The sequence below is a fragment of the Cryptomeria japonica genome, chromosome 8 (genome assembly GCF_030272615.1).
Source record: "Cryptomeria japonica chromosome 8, Sugi_1.0, whole genome shotgun sequence".
Taxonomy (NCBI): Eukaryota; Viridiplantae; Streptophyta; class Pinopsida; order Cupressales; family Cupressaceae; genus Cryptomeria; species Cryptomeria japonica.
Genome location: NC_081412.1, coordinates 725,535,866 through 725,555,325, shown reverse-complemented (window position 1 = coordinate 725,555,325; position 19,460 = coordinate 725,535,866). Strand labels below are relative to the sequence as shown.

The 19,460-nt window shown below is 37.5% G+C and overlaps 2 protein-coding genes across 2 annotated transcripts in view; one reads left to right on the top strand and one right to left on the bottom strand.

Moving 5' to 3' along the window:
* The window catches only part of LOC131046810 (protein KINESIN LIGHT CHAIN-RELATED 1), a 37,104-nt gene extending 28,476 nt beyond the window's left edge, over window positions 1-8,628 (bottom strand). The window contains exon 1 of the mRNA XM_057980598.2: window positions 6,804-8,628. Within this exon, the coding sequence (XP_057836581.2) occupies window positions 6,804-8,515 (1,712 nt within the window). The 5' untranslated portion in view covers window positions 8,516-8,628. The remainder of the gene's footprint in view (window positions 1-6,803) is intronic.
* A 1,627-nt stretch (window positions 8,629-10,255) lies between these two features.
* LOC131046749 (protein KINESIN LIGHT CHAIN-RELATED 2) lies at window positions 10,256-14,258 on the top strand. The gene is given in 4 exon segments (XM_059209539.1): window positions 10,256-11,428; window positions 11,430-11,902; window positions 11,905-12,079; window positions 13,702-14,258. Coding segments are annotated over 4 exon segments (1,527 nt in total). The 5' UTR covers window positions 10,256-10,700; the 3' UTR covers window positions 13,853-14,258.
* The last annotated feature ends 5,202 nt before the right edge of the window (window positions 14,259-19,460 follow it).

Below are 19,460 nucleotides of genomic sequence, written 5' to 3'. Positions count from 1 at the left end.
AAGAAGAAACAGGGGAAGAAGAGGCACTTGCAGTATCCTCATCAGAGGAAGAGGGAGGAGAGTTTCTACTCCAGCCGGGGCCAACCCTTGCAGAAAGAGTGGAGGGGGAAGGAAGTGGACACACAACAAATATGGAGGCCTTAGGCATGGCACATGGAGGAGTAGGAGTAGGACAGGAGATGGTAGCACCTGGCTGGGGAGCAAAGAAAAGAATACTACAGTTCCCGTGCACAGCACACCTGGCACAAGGAGTGCAGGGTACCTTGTCACAGTCGAGGATAGTGGACCTACGACAACACAACTCAGGGGCCCACACTCTCCACATAAACATAACTCGGGGGGTGGAAGCAGCAAGAGCCATAGCCTTGGTGGTGGCACCAGTAGCCGATCCAGGTAGTAATCCAGGTAGTAACACACCCACAGGAGGAGACTGGAGAGGGACACACCAAGAAAATGATATGGAGGTAGTAACTCACCCACGGGAAGCAGGAGAACATCCACAAGGGGAAGAGGATATGGAGGCCGAAGCAGATAGCCTACTGGCCAGGTTTGCTATGGACGTGGAAGTCCCACCACCGTCACCGTCCCTAGGGTTTGGCAAACAGGAGGAAAGCCCAGGGATGGGGGGAACTACGCAGGAAGAATGGAAGTGATGAAGGGGAATAGTGATAGGATACCTCACTAGGTAGCCCACCTCATGGTAGTTTGACCAATGGTCCCATGAGGCCAAGAGGCCTCTAGCTTTCACTCCGCTCTTGGGCCTAGGGTAGAGGGTCTCTTGGACACCTCATCATTCCTCTTACTTCCACTTTCTTATGATTGAGCTCCTATAGGGAGTTGGACCAAACCCTAGTTAAGTTAATTTATGCTCAATTATCTTTCTTTATAGATTTATATTATTAGTTCCAATGGTTTCCTAACCTATTGCAGGATCTCAATCAGGTATGCATCTTGTTCCATTTGTAGTTCTACATAAAATGGTGATTTAGGGCAAGAACTAGCGTTTTTACAAAAGAAGTAGCAACATGTTTATTCTATGAGTGTTTTGAAAGCCATTTCATATTGGGAATCATTTTGAACATTCCATAATCATTGCTTGAGGACAAGCAATCTTGAGTGGGGCAGACTGTAATGTCCCCAGTTTGGAAAAGAATTTAATAATAAATAATAATAATAATAACATTAAAATAGAAAAGAATAAAAAATAAAATTTAAATTAAAATATAAAATAGTATAATTAAATATAATTAAAATTTAATTAAGTTAATGTATGGTCAAAAGACATGGAAGGAAAAGTTGTGACTCCCTCAACCATGGGATATAAAATGGAGAAGAGAACCTCATTTTGAGAAGGGGATAATTTGGGAATCAGAAGTGCAATCTGATTTAAATAAGAAGTGCAGATCTGACTGTGAAAGGTTGTGTCCCTTTCAAAGGGCAGAAGTAATGAAGAGTTGCACTCTTTCAAAGGGCGCTAATGGTGAAAGGATGTCTTTTGCCAAAGGGCATCCAAAAATGAAGAGGTGTGACCTCTCCCTTACATTGAGATATATAAAGGAAAGGAGTCAAAAGCATCAAGTGAGAGGATCATCGATCAGATCAGAGCAGAATTATTATTAAGTTACAGGAATTGGCAGCCTCCTAGTAGGGGACATTACAGGTAAGTAGTGTAATGAATTATTTTTATTTTTTAACAAAAAATTTCAAGTTTTTATTTTAAAAGTTGACTATTATTTTTTTTAAAACAACTTTTAGTATTTTTCAAAATGTTTTTTGCTGTTTGTTTTTAACTTTTATTAGTTTATACATATTGTAGGGTTGCATTTATTTTTTAATGTGAAATTTTGTAATTTCTTATAAAAGCAATCTATTTGAAATGGCCACAAGTTCAAGTTCAGTGGACCTCGAGGCAAATAAACAATTTAAATATGATCAAACATGTCCTCTAGTAGACATCATTTCCACAATCCATGAGAATTTGATCTATAGTGTTTCCGGATCAGAGTGTTTCCGGATCAGATTGTGTGAGAATTTTTAGCATCTGATCCGGAAACACTATAGATCAAACATGTCCTCTGTTGAAATATGTTATGATGCTCAAACAACTTCCAAGAGGTGGGGCTTTTATTTGGAATTGTAATCAATGTGGGGTTCAATTTAAGAGCTTATTTGTCAGCTGAAAGCTCACTTATGTGCCATGAGTGGGCATGGAATTAATTAGTGTAAAGGGTGAAACAAAAAGGGGTTGCCAAAAGAACAAATTATGGCAAAGAACAAGAAGCTGATAATGTAAGTGTGAAAGCAAAATTAAAATCTCATCCTATAGCAAAGAAAACATCATTGAAGCCACATACAAATTCTACTTCGATATGGCCTCCCAACATCCTTTCTTGAAGATGTCATCTATCCAAGAAGATCCCTCTCCTTCTTATATCAAAAGAGGTCCATCGATTAAAGCATTTGAAAATGAGACAAGAGATATTGCAGATGAAAACATTGCACGTTGCATTTATGCGAATGGTTTTACCTTAGTGAGATCAACACATTGGTGGTAAATGGTGGTGGCAATTAGTAATCCACCCTCTAGTTATGCAAGTCTTGGGTATAAAAAAGTGCACACCACCTTATAGGCAAAAGAAACGATATTGTAGAAACTTCACTTACATTAATTAGGGATTCATACTAAAACAAGAGCATCCATTATTTCCGATGGATTGAAAAATTGCAAAAATCAACTTTTAATAGATGTTATTGCAGTGTCCCATAAAGGAGCAGTGTTTTTTAAGGCAGCTGGTTGTGAAGGGCAAATCAAGGATACAAAATTCATTTCCAAAATCCTTATTGAGTTCATAGAGATGGTGGTCCTGATAACATTGTCCAAGTCACTTTGAACAATGCAAAAAATTGCAGGCCAGTAGGTGCTTTGGTTGAGGATAGGTATAGACACATTTTTTGGACACCATGTCTTTTACACTCCCTTAACTTGGTGATGAAAGCAATTGGCACTCAAATAGAGTAGGTAAAAAATATATACACTATGGGTGAGGAGATCCAAATGTTTGAAACAAACTATTATGTGTCACAAGGCATATTCAAAACATCTTCAAGACTCTCTTGAATTTGGAGTTGTTGAAGGTAAATTTAATTTATGTTATATTTACTTATATTTTAATGCATTATTAATATATTAATTTATTTTTATTGAACATTAGATTGTTGAGACTTGAGACCCGATTCACATCACACAATCATTTTGAAATGACTTCTGAAAATGTGAGAGGCATTGGGTACCATGGTCATTAGTCATGAATGGAATATTTAGAAGCAATCAAATTCAAAGAGTAGCCAAAAGGTCAAGTCATTAATCTTGGACGATGATACTGTAGTTGTTGGCTATTCCTTTCATGGCCCATGAACCCTTAAAAGCTGCACCCTCTTGTGTGTTGGCTACAAAACATCAGGTCAAGCAAAGGAGTGGTTACAACTCAAACTTGTCTACTCACCAAACGATGTTTGAAGAACAAATTGACAAATTCATCCTCTCCTTTTCTCTCTAGCTCTCCTTTTGTAGCAATTAGTCACATCGCTTAGATTAAGATTAGTTTAGAGTTGATTAAGAATTATATTTAATATTTAGTGCATGTTTTTTACACAAATTGATGAGTTAACTTCAATTTACAAGTCCGAAATCTAGAAATTAATGATTATTTGGTGATTGAAAATTAAAATTTGTTGGATCATATGTCTTCTTAAACAATTAAAGAACACCCTTACAACAAAGGCAGCAAAGAATTTGTAGCTTTTCCTTAAGATCCCGTTGGAGCCCCTTGAACAACAGAGTCAAAACACTTAACTTCTGGGTTACCCAAGTCTATTCAAATCCACATCTAAGACTGTTGAGGATAGCATCCTTTCAAGCAGGGGCACAAAGCTATATGCATGTGTGTTCCTTCCAAACACACGTCAACAATTCACTCTAAATATTACGTGCATTTGGGGCTTAAGATTTTCTCTAAGGCATCGCCATTCCAAAAGGTATTTAAATTTCTTTTGAAATACTATAAGGGCCCTAAAATGCAAAATGTTAAAACATATCAAGGTACCAAAGAAAGTTAGAAAATGAAATATTGTTTTTTATGAGTTACACCCCATAACAAATCTTCCTCTCTTCTTGGATTTGGATATATTCTTAGAATAAGCCAATTCTTCTTCAACATTTATTCTTTCAAATCTACATACGAGTTGCTTGATTATATTATTATATAGTCTTTGCATGCAGCTATACATACAGTTGCAGAGTAGACAGATAGCAAAGGATTAAGGTGGATTCATAGTCATTCCCTCGAACTAGAAATCAGAAAGAATAGAGAGCAGAGTGTGATAACTTCAGATTTCTTATTAGAGAATGCCACCTTTTGTAATAATTAAAATAATAACATAAATTTCTCACTGACAGTCTATTCGTACCTCTCAAATCAATAAACAAGAAACTTTATGCAGATATCATTCTATTTGAGCATATTTTTAGCTCCACTCATTTATGGTTCATTAATTATAATTTTAAAATCATCGCTATACTATAATTGTTGTAAGTAATTGACCCTACCAATATATTGCTCCTCGGATTGCCAATAAAATACAGATCAGTCTCTTCATTGCGAGTTGTATTCTGGTTTATGGTGGAGGAACATCTATCAATAAATTCCTCCTACATTAGAAGATTCAAGAAGTTATAATTTCTTGGCCCGTTGATGGGCTTTCGAGGGATAATCCTTCTGGCTTCAATAAATCCGATGTTTCTTGGAGGGCTCTAGAGAAAGGCTGGGTGAAGATTAACTTTGACAGTGCTTCTAGAGGCAATCCGGGTATTTCAGGTGTGGGGTGTGTGGCTCGAGATGATGAAGGGAAAGTCCTGATCAAAGGTGCTCAAAGATTGCAGAATGGGACAGATAATGAGGCAGAGGCTCAGGTGGCACTTCTGGCAATGAAATTAGCTCGCATCCTAAATGTCCCAAAGTTGCATTTAGAAGGAGATTGTGAAATAATTACAGATGCAATCTCAAAGGAATCAACCCCGTGTTAGCGAATCAATAAGTTCATTCACATTATTTGCTCAAAATTGAATAATTTTGTAGATTTTAAAATTTCCCATATTAAAAGGGAGGGAAATGGAGAAGCCGCTTATTTGTCCAATGTGGCATGTGACATGGAACCCCTAACGGTCCGATGGTGGGATATTTCAGACGAGGAAGTGACTTGGCAGATTTAATTGCAAGGTGATAATAGTTTTAAGATTTGTAGTACTTCAATATCCTTTTATGAGGAGCTTTTAAGATTTGTGATGAGCTTTCGAGGCAGTCCTTTTGCATCATTAAATCCCTACCTTAATTTGCCATCAAAACAAGAGATTTGGCGATTGGCGGTTTGAAAGGTGGCACGCTTCATGACAAGAGAGGAGATTGATGGCATTCATTTATTTATTTTAGAAACCTCCAGATTTATTGGTAGTGTGAGTTGGTTTTCTCTTTGTAGGTCGAGTGGTGACTTTTACCAGTAGTGGGTGCTCCTCTGGGTTTCGGCTCTGTGTGGAAATGGAGGCAAATTTTACTCTCCATTCCACGAAACAACAACTAGTCTTCCTTGGGGTTATTTCTGACAAGAGGTTGGGAGGTATTTTTCAGTGTGACGAGGAAAATTTTCTTGATATCATTAAACGTCTTTTGGGTAAGGAATATTTGGTGTCTGAGTAAAGGTATAGGACCAATATGGATATTGTGTCCATGGTGGCGACCTAGGGATTTATGTTCGGCACAATACAGGAGGTCGAGTGGATTTTGAAAGCTTGAGTTCTGGCCCATTCCTTGTGTGGGCTGGTGTCATTGCTGGGGAATGCGGTTTCGAGGCACGGATTTAAGCGGCCACTTGGTGTGGGTGTAATGCCGGATAGAATCAAAGTGGAGTACAGGCCTTTCCTGCTATGGAGAGATGGAGCGGACAGGGTGGAGCAAACTAAGGAGGCCCGTGAAGCTTGGGAAGGCCTGATGGTCTTTGTTTGGTCTGCAGAGATAGAGCGAGAGATGGCATGTGCTGCAAAGAAGAAAAATGACCGCAATTTGAAGGTTAAAGCTGAAGTTCCAGATGAGCCGGGCTCTGCCTCTAGCCATTTTGCGGTCTGATGGTATGGAACTTTAAGGGTGTGGTCTGGTGGGGATCTGTTTTCAATTATATTTTGTTTGGGCTCAAAGGTTGCAGGGTATCCATTGGCTCTGTCTCTTTGGAGCTTGGCTGCCCTGATTTTGTATCTCATGTTTATTTGTAGATTTTTGTATCTGCATTTGCCAACACCGGGCTTAGTTTGTAAATATTGGTATCAATGGTGGGATTATATTGGGGGTAGGCATGTTAGTGTTATGCCAATTTTGTCACAGTTCTAGGGTGGCAGGTATGCAGAACAGTGTAATAGAAGGTGGTCGCCTATGTTGACGGGCTTTTTGGATTATGTAAACCTTATTTTATATATTAATAAAAGACAAAGTTTATCGATCAAAAAAAAACGAAGTTAGAATTTATTTCAATCATACCAGATGCGCAATCATTTCTAATAGGAGATAACACCTAGATTTATAAAGAACATGAACACTACTTTGGGATAGGAGAAAATTATTTGCTTAGATTATTTTTCTTAAATTTTGATAAATTACTCTCGTTTTATTTTAAAAATATATTTATATACAAATTAATCTCATTCCCTGGGTTCTTATTTAGCAAAGCAAACTAAAGATAATAAGATACGGTCCACAAACCTGCCCATTGACCCATGCACGTTTGCAAGCTTTTGAATAGTATCAAGGGTGTCCATATGCTGTGGTCCAAGAGCAATTTCCATTATTTCCCTTGCCTTCACAAAAATCTCAGCAGCTGTCTGAGGTCTCTCGAGCTCCTCATATGCCACACCCAAATCATTGTAAATATATCCCACTCCGAAATAATGAGGCCCAAAGCTTTCTTCCAACATATATGCCGCACTCTCTAGGTTAGAAATAGCTTCTTCCACGTTGCCAGTCAATAAAAGCAAATATCCGAGCCGTCCCTTAACCCTTGCTTCTGCATGTGGATCCTGATAAGAATTTTCATAAATCTCAAGGGCCTTCTTATAGAGAGAAATCGATGCTTCAAAATCATTCATTGTATGGTACGACATCGCAAGCTCTGTGTAGGCCTCCGCCGCCTTCCCTGGATTTTTCTGCTCATGCTTTTTGAATAAATTGGTAGTTAGCGCACAGCATTTCTTTGATTCATCATACTTCTCCAATTGACAGAGTGCTTTGGACATATAAAGAAGTGCCGTTGCTCGTAGCTTACTGTCCTTATTAGTTTTCTGAATGACTCCCCTTAGAGCATCGAGTGCATCATTATATTTACCAAGTGAAATCTGTACATTGGCTGAATACAATTCAGAATATATCAACTCCTTATTCATGCCCCACTTCTTCAGAACCTTCTTAGCAGCCTCGTTCTCTTCTGATGCCTTTTTATCCTCACCTAGTCCACTATATATGACTGCGAGAAGCTGCCTATCAGTCGCAACCTCAGCAGAATTTTCTCCCAACTGCTTTCTATGCAAATCCAATGTCTTCAAGCATAAGGGCAACGCGTCCTTAAAATTCTGTGCGGCCACCAGTGCCTCCACAACTTCCCTATTTGTAACAGCCATGTGGGGGTGATCAGGCCCCACTATCTCCTCCTTCAATTTAAGACTCTTGGTATAATTACTCAGAGCATCCTCCTTCCTTCCCATGACAGTTTTCACATTACCTAATAGAATCTGCACAGCAAAACTTATAGGCTTGATCTGCATGGGAGTATCCTCTTTCTCTAATTTATCCAATATCTTGTTAGCCCTATTCAAATAGGCCAAACTTTCACTAAACTTAGCTAGTGCGTAATGTACAGAGCCCATTAGATGAAGAGACATGGCTACCTCTACGGAGCTCTTGTTATGTTTTTCTAGAATCCTAAGTGCCCTTTCGGCATAGATAAGAATTGTTGCTGGGTTCTCACCTACTGATTCGAACTTCTGACCCATTCTCAGACAAGCCATACCAAGTTTCTTATCATCTGAATCAAACACGGTCTCCATTTTCCTAAATGCAGCCTTGAGCTCCTCTATTGAGGATGCAGCCAGAAATTCTCTTTCTACTTTTTCCTCTGTATCTGTTTTCGTCCCGGTCACTAAGCCTCTGTAGAAACCTATTTGCGCAAAATGGTGTTTAACGTTCAAATGGGTTTTAGGGCTTTGAAGGTTTAGAATTCTACCCGCCTGTGAAGAAGGGAAATTAAAACCATTTTCAGTTCGTTTTGCCGTTGAACTCTTGTGCCATGCTTCTTTAGTTTCTATACACACTTCCTCGTTTTGCTGTACATCAAATCTTTTCCTGATGCTAAAATGCCTAGTTTTTCCATGACCACCAAAATACTTAGCCCTGCACAAAGCAGGTTTGCAAAATTTTCTCATTGTCGAATTATTACAGATACGAAATTGAAAGTACTCGCAATGTTAATAAAGAATGGGCAAATATACAGGACTTAAACCCTAGTACAACCCTCACACCGAAACTCCAAAACCAATATTAATGTATCTTTTTATATTAGTATATGCCATTTTTTCATTCTTGGGAATAAATTATGAATCAGCGAGAAGAGAATTATAATAGTCCATATATTTTTTTCTAATGTAGAAATTTTTAATAGTTTTATAGACTTTTTTGATGTATTATTTTTCAGATTTATTTTAAAATATTATAATTATGATATAATATTAATGTATTTAATTTTTGTGAGTTTATTTAATAAATATATAGAATTAAAATAATATTAATTATGATTGCTTTGTTTTTTAGGATTGGTGATGAGTTTGACTCAAAAACTTGAACCTTGATAGAGAGTTTGACTTGGAAAATATCTCCTACTTATCAATATAATTCTTTGTTTTAAATAATTATAAATATGTCATTTATCTTTCTTTATTCTATGTAAAAATTATTTAAAATCTTTTTTTGTAAACAATGCATTTAATTCATTAAGTCAAATTTTAACTCTATTTATGACTTGAATGACTTGAAAACTATGGTATCTCGTTATAATAGTGATTTTTTATGGACCATTCAATTTATTTTATTATATCAATTGATTTACAAATTTATTTGTGCTCTCAAAATGATCAAATGATTGACTTTGTCGCAATTTTTTTTTTTCGCTCTAGTTCACTTCCATGCTCTCAAAACTAATATTTGTGGCTATAGATTTGAACATTACTAGTGGTTCTAAACAACACATGTAGAAAATAGTTGCATAGAATTTTACATGTAGAAACTATTGTCTAGATTTTTGCAGCTTGTGTTGGTAAGGATCATGTTCATAGACATTATTTAAGAGATTTCTAGGTTATGATTGTTTTCCTTTGGTCAAATCCTTATTTTTTATTCTATGACTCAAGACAAATGACTTTAGACAAGATGCAAACATTTAGTGATTCTTAGGATGGTGATGTATGCTAATGATGCAATATTGATGCTTTTTGTTACTATGGATGTATATTGATTCTTAGATTGCTCCTAGATATTTTATCCTTAACTAACACCCTAGCACCTGAATTACGATTATTTTGCTCAAATAAACACACAATAACTAGTGGAGCGGGTAAATTAGGCTAGTTCAATACCTACAAATGTGACTTAAGATAATAAATGAAGAATGTTAAAAAACAAGAAAAAATCCTATAAATATATGTGCATAAAATTAGATTAATATGAGCTGATTTATCAATTTATACAATTAAAATGCGCCACATATGTATATTTATTATTATTATAAAAACAACAAAATTAAAAAAAAAACTTAAAATATAAAATTTGTACACATGCTAACATTCACATGAGAGTACTACAAATCCTTACAAGTAACATATAAAACTAATAAAAACCCTTTTTAAAACCACACTAAAAACGGCTGTGTCTATTCTGGCTCTAAAACAGACCTTCCGTAGAGTGTGTTAGAGGTTAGTCAATCGCAGCCGTTAATTTTGAAATCGACAGTTTAAAATGCTACTGTTGTTTTAGAACCAGAATACCAGAATACACGTGTCCACCAAAAACTACCTATAATACATCCACACTAAATACAATCTCCTATCATTGACAACTTTTTATTTAAGCAAATAGAGTACACAAAAAGATGATGAAAATAAAACCAAAAATATAAGATTGGTGAATTGCTGACAACTTGTTTTCACAGCAAGGGTTCAGCAAGGGTTTTAGTGGGGTCCTAAGAATTTGATTTATTCGATAAACATGACCAATTCATGTAGAGATCAAATGTGAGTAAATTTCACTGGCTTGTGTTGCAAAAAATTGAGGATTTCGGCAAACATGTTAAGCCCAGGGTTTCAAACAGCATCAGAACCATTGAGTTGTATGAAAAAGAGGGGAGAAGTGAGGAATCTAAAGAAAGATGCCATAAAAGAACACCCTCTGAACTATATAGAAATGAATTTGTTTTTTCACCTGCATTACAACCAAGTAGAAACTTGTGCGGATTGACAGGTACAATCTTAGACATCCAAAGCCCTGGAAACACTAAAAGCTCTAATGTTCAAAATGGGCTCTACAGAGGGTTATAGACTGCCGGTATAATATAGAGAGATGACAATGTGGAGACTGGAGAGAGCCTTTGAAGCTGCAATTACAGTGTATGAGTTGGAGATTGCATTCAGGGCAATGGAATCTGTGTTTGGTGAAGACGATAAAAGGCTTGGCATGGCTTGTCTCAGAATGGGGCAGGAGTTGGAATCAGCAGGTGAGAACCCAGAGACTATTCTTGCTTATGCCAATAGGGCACTTAGGAATTTGGAAAAGGATGACAACGGCTCTATCGCTCTAGCTACGTTTCTGTATTTGTTAGGTTCTGTTCATTATGCATTGGAGAAGTTTGATGAGAGCTTGGGTTATTTGAATAGGGCTATTGGGATATTTGAGAATGAGCATAGTCAGTTTCAGAATGCACCTATAGTTCATGATATTCAAAGTTTGTTGGGGGATGTGAAGACTGCCTTGGGGAGGAGGGAAGAAGCTCTGAGAAACTATATTCGGAGTCTTGAGTTGAAGGAGGAGTTGCTGGAGCCCGGACATCCTCAATTGGCTAGTTTAAGTAAAAAGGTCGCTGAGGCATATGTAGCTGTATTGAATTTCAAGGAGGCGTTGACCTTATGTTTGAAGGCTTTGGATATTGATAGAAAGCATCTAGGAGAGAATTCTGTGGAGGTTGCAACGGATCATAGGCTTCTTGCAGTTATATATGCTGGCTTAGGTGAGTATGAGAAGGCTTTAGAACAGAATGAGACTGCCAAGAGGGTTCTTAAGATTCAAGAAGGAGCTCATTAATTCTGAATTGGATTCGGCCAATTTACATATTTTTCTAGGAAGATATGACGATGCCATAAATGTGCTAAAGGGAATTTTTCAGCAGACTGATGAGGAAAGTGAGCTGCGAGCAATGGCACTCCTTTACATGGGCAAAGCACTCTGTAATCTGAAAAGTTATGGGGACTCCAAGAAATGCTGCGAACTAGCTTCTACGACATTCAAGAAGCATTCACAGACAAGCCCAAAGAAGGTAGGGGCGGCCTTTACAGAGCTTGCTATGTCGTACGAGATGACGAATGACTTTGGAACTGCCATTTATTTCTTTAAGATGGCCCTTGGAATCTATGAAGTGTTTCCTAAGTACCAGCATGCAGAAGGGAGCACTGCTGGGCGGCTTGGTTGGTTGCTTCTAATGACTGGCGGTGTGAAAGAAGCAATCTCTTACTTAGAGAGTGCAGTACAAAAAATGAAAGAAAGCTTTGGAGTCATCATTTTGGAGTGGGATACATTTACAACAATCTGGGTTTGGCATATGAGGAGCTAGAGAGACCTTCAACTGCAGCGCAGATGTTTGAAACGGCCAAGGGAATTATGGAAATTGCTCTTGGACCGCAGCATGTGGATACCATTGAAACAATTCAAAGCCTTGCAATGGGCAGGTCAGAACACTTAACTCTGTTATCTTTTGCTTGATACCCTGCAAGCAGAGATTGAATTCTGAGTTATTTTCTATGTTTAGTGAATGATTTATCTAGATTTCAAGAAACAGTACCCAAGCTAGTTTTAACATTTTTCTCCGATCTCCAAATACAACACATAATCAGATTATACCCAGGCTCTGTTTCCTTGTAGAAATGAAAATGGTTCTGCCAAAATGTAATAGCTTTTATTTTATGAAGTTTACTAAATCTTTAAAAAAATTACCGTCTTTCGTTGGTTTCAACAGATTCAAACAAGATTGTCTATGCATGCTGGATCAGAATGCACCTTTGATCGTATTTTTTAATTAATTGAAAATAAAAATCAGCTGTATTTTGATTTTTAATTAATTAATAGATACAGTCAAAGGTACACTCTGATCCCTGCATAGACGTTGTCAATCTATTCAAACTATTCCGTAGGGTTTGCGTATAATTGGTAACACATCCTCTTATTCTTGCTGTCTAAAAATTAATGTTGCTCAGAACGGAGCATAGAAATTCTAGAAAAAATAACATACTTCCTCTTCACACTGAAATTAGAAAGAGTATGTGGCGAGAAGGCACATTATTTAGAGTACCAATTACTAGTTGCTTAACATTGGTCGCGATCTGATATTAGTAGGTTAATCTATATATGACAATAGGATTTTATATATATTTATACACACATAAATCTGGTAGAGTACCCATAGTTGTCAACTAAGGTCAGCGAAGGATCTCAGGCTCTCAGCAGCTATCAAGGAGGAATGTCCTTTAACTCTAGAGGATACAAAAAGTTATTTTCGTATAGGTTATAAACTTACATGTACCTATGGAATTCAGCAGCTTCTTAAAGGTGCAATTTCTAAATATATGGGCTGACCTTTTAAACTGCTATGGACGAATCTAACTGCTAGAAGCTTTCAAATACTCCTTATTAATGCACTTACTTTTGAGATCTGTGACCTTTTGAGCAATTGGATGAAAGCTTATTTCTTACCCCTTCCTCACTGCCATTGGACCTGGACAATCTGCTAGAAGCTTCCAAACGTTCCTTATCATTATTAAACTTACTTTTGAGATCTGTGACCTTTTGAGCAATTGGATGAAAGCAGTTTAAGTAAACGGCTAGCTTAACTTTACATTTACTTTCAGACTATCGTCCAAGATTAACACCTACAATGCTAGCTCTTTTATATTTCTATAGGAAATCATATCGTATCAGCATGTTTTTCCAAGTGATTCCTTTGTGGTCCTTCTATGCTTATACTTAGCAGAGTTAGCACAATACTTCAGGAACAAAATTAACCAATTACAAAAACAAGACTCAATCATGAATGGTAAGACACTGCATTTTTCACAGGTTGCTTGAGGGTTTATTCCTATTCTTGTGGTCTGATGTGCTTCATTTTTTACATCTCTTTTTTTAAATCACCTTTTTTAAAATAATGCAGTGCATAAATTTCAGTATGATCTTTAAACAGAAGTTCGTGGTTTTGATCGATTGGATACTTTGAAGTGCAGTTTGATTCCGTTCTTGTGATGCTCATATTTTTGTTTTAGGTTTATGAACTGAAGCATATTTTTGCACTCTTTTACAGCTATGACCTTGCGATTGGATTCCAGAGACAAGTGATTGAGGCATTGGAAAATCATGGTTCTAGTGCCATGAATGAATTGAGAGAAGCACGTCGTCATCTAGCAGACCGAGAGAGACGGGGTATAGAACCCGAATGGAATACCGCATCATAGTATTATGGGAAATCTATTAACTAAGATCAATGTCAGTGAGATTGAAATCGATGATACTGATAATATCATTTGAAGGCCACCAGCCAATAAAAAATTAAATGAGATTGAAACTGAGGACACTGGCATCGCAGACACCAAGTGATTGCTGATTAAAAGATTTGTTTCGGTACATGACTGTTATGTATCAAGTCAAAAGTTCCTTTGAAGATAATACAGTTCTATACATAAAATGGGACAAGTGTATAATGTCTGTAAATTATGGGTTTTGAATCCATTGCAATTGTTAAAAGATGGGAGATTTTCCCCCTTTTTTTTACAGTTCATTCAAGTCGCTAGGAGCAGTCTTTCATGTAACTCAAATATTTTCAATGTAAATAATAATGGCAAGGCCCAAAATTTGGTTCAATTGTCCCTCTACTCTTGCGACTCAATTCTGAAACGGATGTCGTGAATTTTCTTGTCAGTATGCACAAGAGTCATCCTGTTTTATTGCCAAAGATTTGCATGTATTGATATGGGGAGCCTTGGGTCAATGGGATATTTGTGCTGGGGCAATGAGCAAAATTGTTTGAATGAATTATGTTTTCTCGTTATTTAATTACTCTCTAAGTTGCAACATTCACATTGCTTTGCGTGCTGAAGTGCTTTGTGTCCTTATGTGGAGGAATCCTAACAAACCATATTGGGAAGATGGTAAATTATATATTATTGTCCTAGTTGATGGAACCAATAGCCAGGCTACCAAAGTTTCTGCTGAAGGCATAGAAGCAAAATGTGCGAATTTTATGCAATTACTTGTGATAATCACCACACAGACCCTGGGGAGTTCTGAGCCAAAACAACATGGTTGGCTTTTTGAAAATCCAGGGAAACCCTGGTTGACCTGGCAAAAAATAATCAGCACAAAAAAAAATGAATGCAATTAAAAAAAGTGGGTTTTTGGCAGGTTTTTTGAACGTAGTGGTGGGGTTTTCATTATATAACATTTATACTTTAAGTATTTATTCATCTTTATAGTGTTTCTCTGAGTATTTAGAATGGTGGGATGGGGGAATGGGAAAGGGTTTCAGGCTATAGAGCTTGTTTCGGACCCCAAAATAATTTTGGGTTGTTTGACATCACTTACAAGGATGCCATGTACGTAAATCTTTTTAAACTCTACAATTCAGAAAAAAGGGCCCAAATGGCCTCTCAGATTAAAAGTTCTTTCTTTTTATTGGAGAGGCTGGAAAAAAAAATTTACAAATATTTGGAAAAAAGGACTGTCTCAAGAACAGCAATAAGTTTTCCATCGAACAAAACAGGCTGTCACTGGACTGCAAAGTTGCAAACAAAACAGCAAAAAAAAGCAGCAAGGCACTGCCAAAAGCTAACTGCCTAAGAACTATCATTTACAACACCAGTCGTAGCTAGGACAGAAAAAATGAGGTCAACTGAAGCAATGAAACATCTCCAAGGAGCCTGCTGAGCCATCAATTAGAACATCTTTATGAGCACCTGATGATCCGACAGAAACGTGAAGCTGCTGAGAAGAAGAGAGAATGAAAGTGTGAGTTACCATCACGTTCTATTCGGGTTTCCCTGTTTTCCAATATCATGCAACTAAAGAGGTGTACAGCCGTGTTGGTGGCAGATTTTCAAGCGGGAGAGACGAATTGGCACAAATCATTTGAACTTCAATCTGAAGAGGGAGGATATTTTTGGAGAATATAGCAAGACAACCTAGCTTCTTGATGAACTTCATTATCTCATGCCTGCAAGTATGGGAGAGATTGTCGAGGGATTGCGAGGCACCCAAGAGAGCAGCTTTCCAAGTCCACGCTCGAGGGAAGAGGGCGGGCAAAGAGGAGAAAAGTGAGTGCCATATTTTATGAGCATGAATGCAAAGCCAAAAGGCATGTCTAATAGACTCCATTTTAGCACAATAGGGACAAGTCCGCGGAGAAACAAACTTAAGCTGGTTACCAATGGGAAGCTTAATATGGAAGGAGGACTTTCCATGTAAGGAGCTAAGACTGGGCATGCTTTGGACCTCCAGATTTGGAAGGAGTTTGTTTCACTGGGACCTAACAAAGGCATAATTCCACTTCTCATTGAGATGAGGCAAGATGGTGATAGGGGAAAGAGGTGTTTATTGACAGTGTAAAAGGGGGAAAAGATGGATGTCGCGAGCATTAGGTCATATCCAATCATTCAAAATATTAGCATGACTGTCTAGGGATAATAATGAACAAAGGTCAAGGGTAACTAATTGTTGAATTTCAAAAATTGGTTGCTTGTTAGAGGGTGAGAGGAGGAACTATGTTTTAAGTAGAGGCCATAATTTTTATCGTAAAGTGGAGAGGTCCCATAAGTCCTGAAAATTTTGAATCCCTTTGTTAAAAAGGCTCTTATCTTTGAGTCTATTAGTAGTACCTAATGGACTGCCATTTTACTAAAATAACTGATTCCACCAAATAGAAGAGTTAGGGACGTGTAGACCATGGCTAAGAGATTGATTATACCAAATGAGTTTTTGGGAGGCGATCTACCAAGCTTTCTAGATAGAATTGAAGGGAGAAGATCCCTGGGCTTTGAAAAATTGAGCTAAAAGCAACTTGTCTTTCCAATTGATAGTGTCCCAAGGATGACCAACAAATGCAGATTGAATTCGATATTTAACCAAATTCTTCAAGGGAGCATCTCCCTCCAAAGCTCTAAGTATCCATTTAAGTGCTAGACAAATTTCTTGTGTGTGTAAGGATCAATGATTCCCAAGCCCCCTTTATTCTTTGGTTGTTTGCAATGATGTCAAAGGTAATCCCTTTTCATTCCCCCATTTAGCCTAGAGAAAATTTCATAATAAGTTGGATTAGTTGATTGCAGCAGTTTTTGGATGGCAGCCAACATGAAGATATATGCAGATGATTAGTAAGAAAAATTTTGCTTGCTAGTTGTATATGACTAGCCATGGATAGGAACCTATTAGTCTAGCTCAAGAGTTTGCCTTTGATTTTTTTGAAGAACTAGTTCCACATGTCTTTGAGAGAAACTCCTATAGTGAAGGGAATGCCTAGATAGCTAGTAATTGAGCCATGTTTGATCTCTTTCCATTCAAGAGGAATACAAGTTGGTCAAAGGTTGGGGCGAGTTCTAATAAATTCAATGGTATTAGTCACCTCCTCCATTGAGTTTCAGATGAAAAGCATACTATCATCCATAAAGTGTAGGTGAGCATAGTGACGTTATTTGGTAATGAAATCCCATGGATAAGCTAATTGGTCATTGCATTAAAGAATAAATACCCAAGAGCATCAGCTACTAGGACATAAACAAAACGGGCAAGCAAGCAACCATGGTGAGTAGATCTTTGAAGAGGGAATTGGGATGAAAGGGAACCATTAATAGTTAGCCTTGCAATAACATCCATGAAAAGCATTTTGATGTGATCACGAATTTTAGGACCTGTTTATGGTAAAAATGGAAACAACGATATTGAAAGACTAAATAGAATTCAACCACAAACCCTAGCCTAACAACAACAAAGATCCACCATAACATATGAAGATTACCTAAGACAATGCAAATCAAATGAAATCACAAAGATTATACCATCACATGTCTAATAGGGTTTGAATCTTCATTCTTCATATCTCCATTGATCTTGCTTGATATATTTGCTCTCAGATTTTATGTGTGCACAAGAGCTCAACAAAGAACGGAAATGTGGTTGCAAGTAGGCTTGATCGCATGTGAAAATTCGAAAGCATAGTTAGGAAGACTAGCTTATTAGGGTTGATAATGAAGGAAGCATCTCCTTATATAGAAGACACTACAAGAAATGGAGGGATAAGATTGAGAGGTGTAAAAGATAAATGGTCGGCTAGGATTAGAGGGTAGTTAGAGAAAATAAGAAAATATTGAGAGGGTAGGTAGTGTAGGAATTAAGAGATGAATGACATGTGTCATAGGTGGAAAAGGCTAATGAATTAATTAAATAAATAAATATTCATTTAATTAATAGAAGAAGTGGGATCAATAAAATAAATAAGATATTTATTTAATTTAGGAAAGGATAATTTAAATAAATAAAAGTATTTATTTAAATGAGAAATAAGGCTAGAAGAGGATAAATGAATTAATTAAATAAATAAAGATTTATTTAATTAATAGAAGACTTAGGCTAAAATAATTAAATAAATAAAGATATATATTTAATTAGACAAGACAATTTTAGGTGTCTACATTTTGCCCCTCTTTGAAACAATGCAACTTGTCGCGTTGTTTCAAAGAAGATAAGATGAACTGATACAAAGTTGCCCCAGGACGGGAATGATATGCCCCCTCGAGAGATTGGATGAAAATGTTTGAAAAGATCGCAGACAATCTTTCGATAAGAAATAAAGGCTAGAAAGGACTGACAAGATAAGATAGAGTGATGTAGAGTCATGGGATAAAGAAGACTGACTCGGGAGACTAGGGCTAGGGTAGTCTATAAGATAGACTACGAGGGAAAACATCCTCATTGTCATCCACACACCTAAGAGATAAGAGTGCAGAGAGTAGTCAGCAGTTAGCAACGATGGCATCGGTGCACAGATTCGATCGCATTCGCTGATATCAAAGGCCAGCAGATGTAGGAGAGCCGGTGAGTACCACAAAACCTCCTTGTACTTTGTTGCATTAATTATTGTCATAAATGCATGTCAGGTAGTGCAATAAATGTGCTTTAGGTAAGTCTAGAAAAATGTCAAGCAAGGGGAAAAACGTTAAGGCGCGTTTGTGTTGGTGTCAGGTGCGTCTGGGTAGGCTAGGCGCGTCTGTGTTTGTGCTAGGTGCGTCTACGATTTCAGTAGCATCTATGTTCAATGTGAACGCATCTGTCCATTTCAAGCGTGTTTATGCAGGACAGGCATGTTTGTGAAGAACATAGGCACGTCTGTGTGATTCAGGTGCGTCTGTGCAGAGCAGGTGCATTTGTGAAGTATGTAAGCGTGTTTATGTCTTCAAGGTCGAATCAACGGTTCTATGATAAACATACGTTGTCGATTGGATAAGTTGCTGAGAGGATACACCCAAGCAGGTCCTCTAGGGAAGACTAAGATAGCAGATAGGGCTAGGATTGACAATTTTGTGATAGAACATACGTTGCCAACCAGGAAACTACTCAAGAGGATTCACTCAAGCAGAGGCCCTAGGATAGGAGAGATCGAGGCACTTTGTGATGAACGGGGAGTACCAAGGAAATTGACAATTTTGTGATAGAACATACGTTGCCAATAGGATCAAAGCGGCACTTTGTGATGAACAGGGAATGCTACTAGGATAAAAAGCAGCACTTTGTGATGAACAGGGAGTACTACTAGGAAAGGAAGCGGCACTTTGTGATGAACAGGGAATGTCACTAGGATAGGAAGCAACATTTTGTGATGAACAGGGAGTACCACTAGGATAGAGTGTCATATGATAGATATAAGCACTAAGATAAAAAGCAAACACTTTGTGATGAACAAGGAATGCCACTAGGATTGACACGGTTGATTTTCTTGACTACAGGAGGACCTACCTATGTTGAGTCACGAGAGAGATTCTCGTTGATTCATAGTTTACGAGCAGAGCTGACATTCAA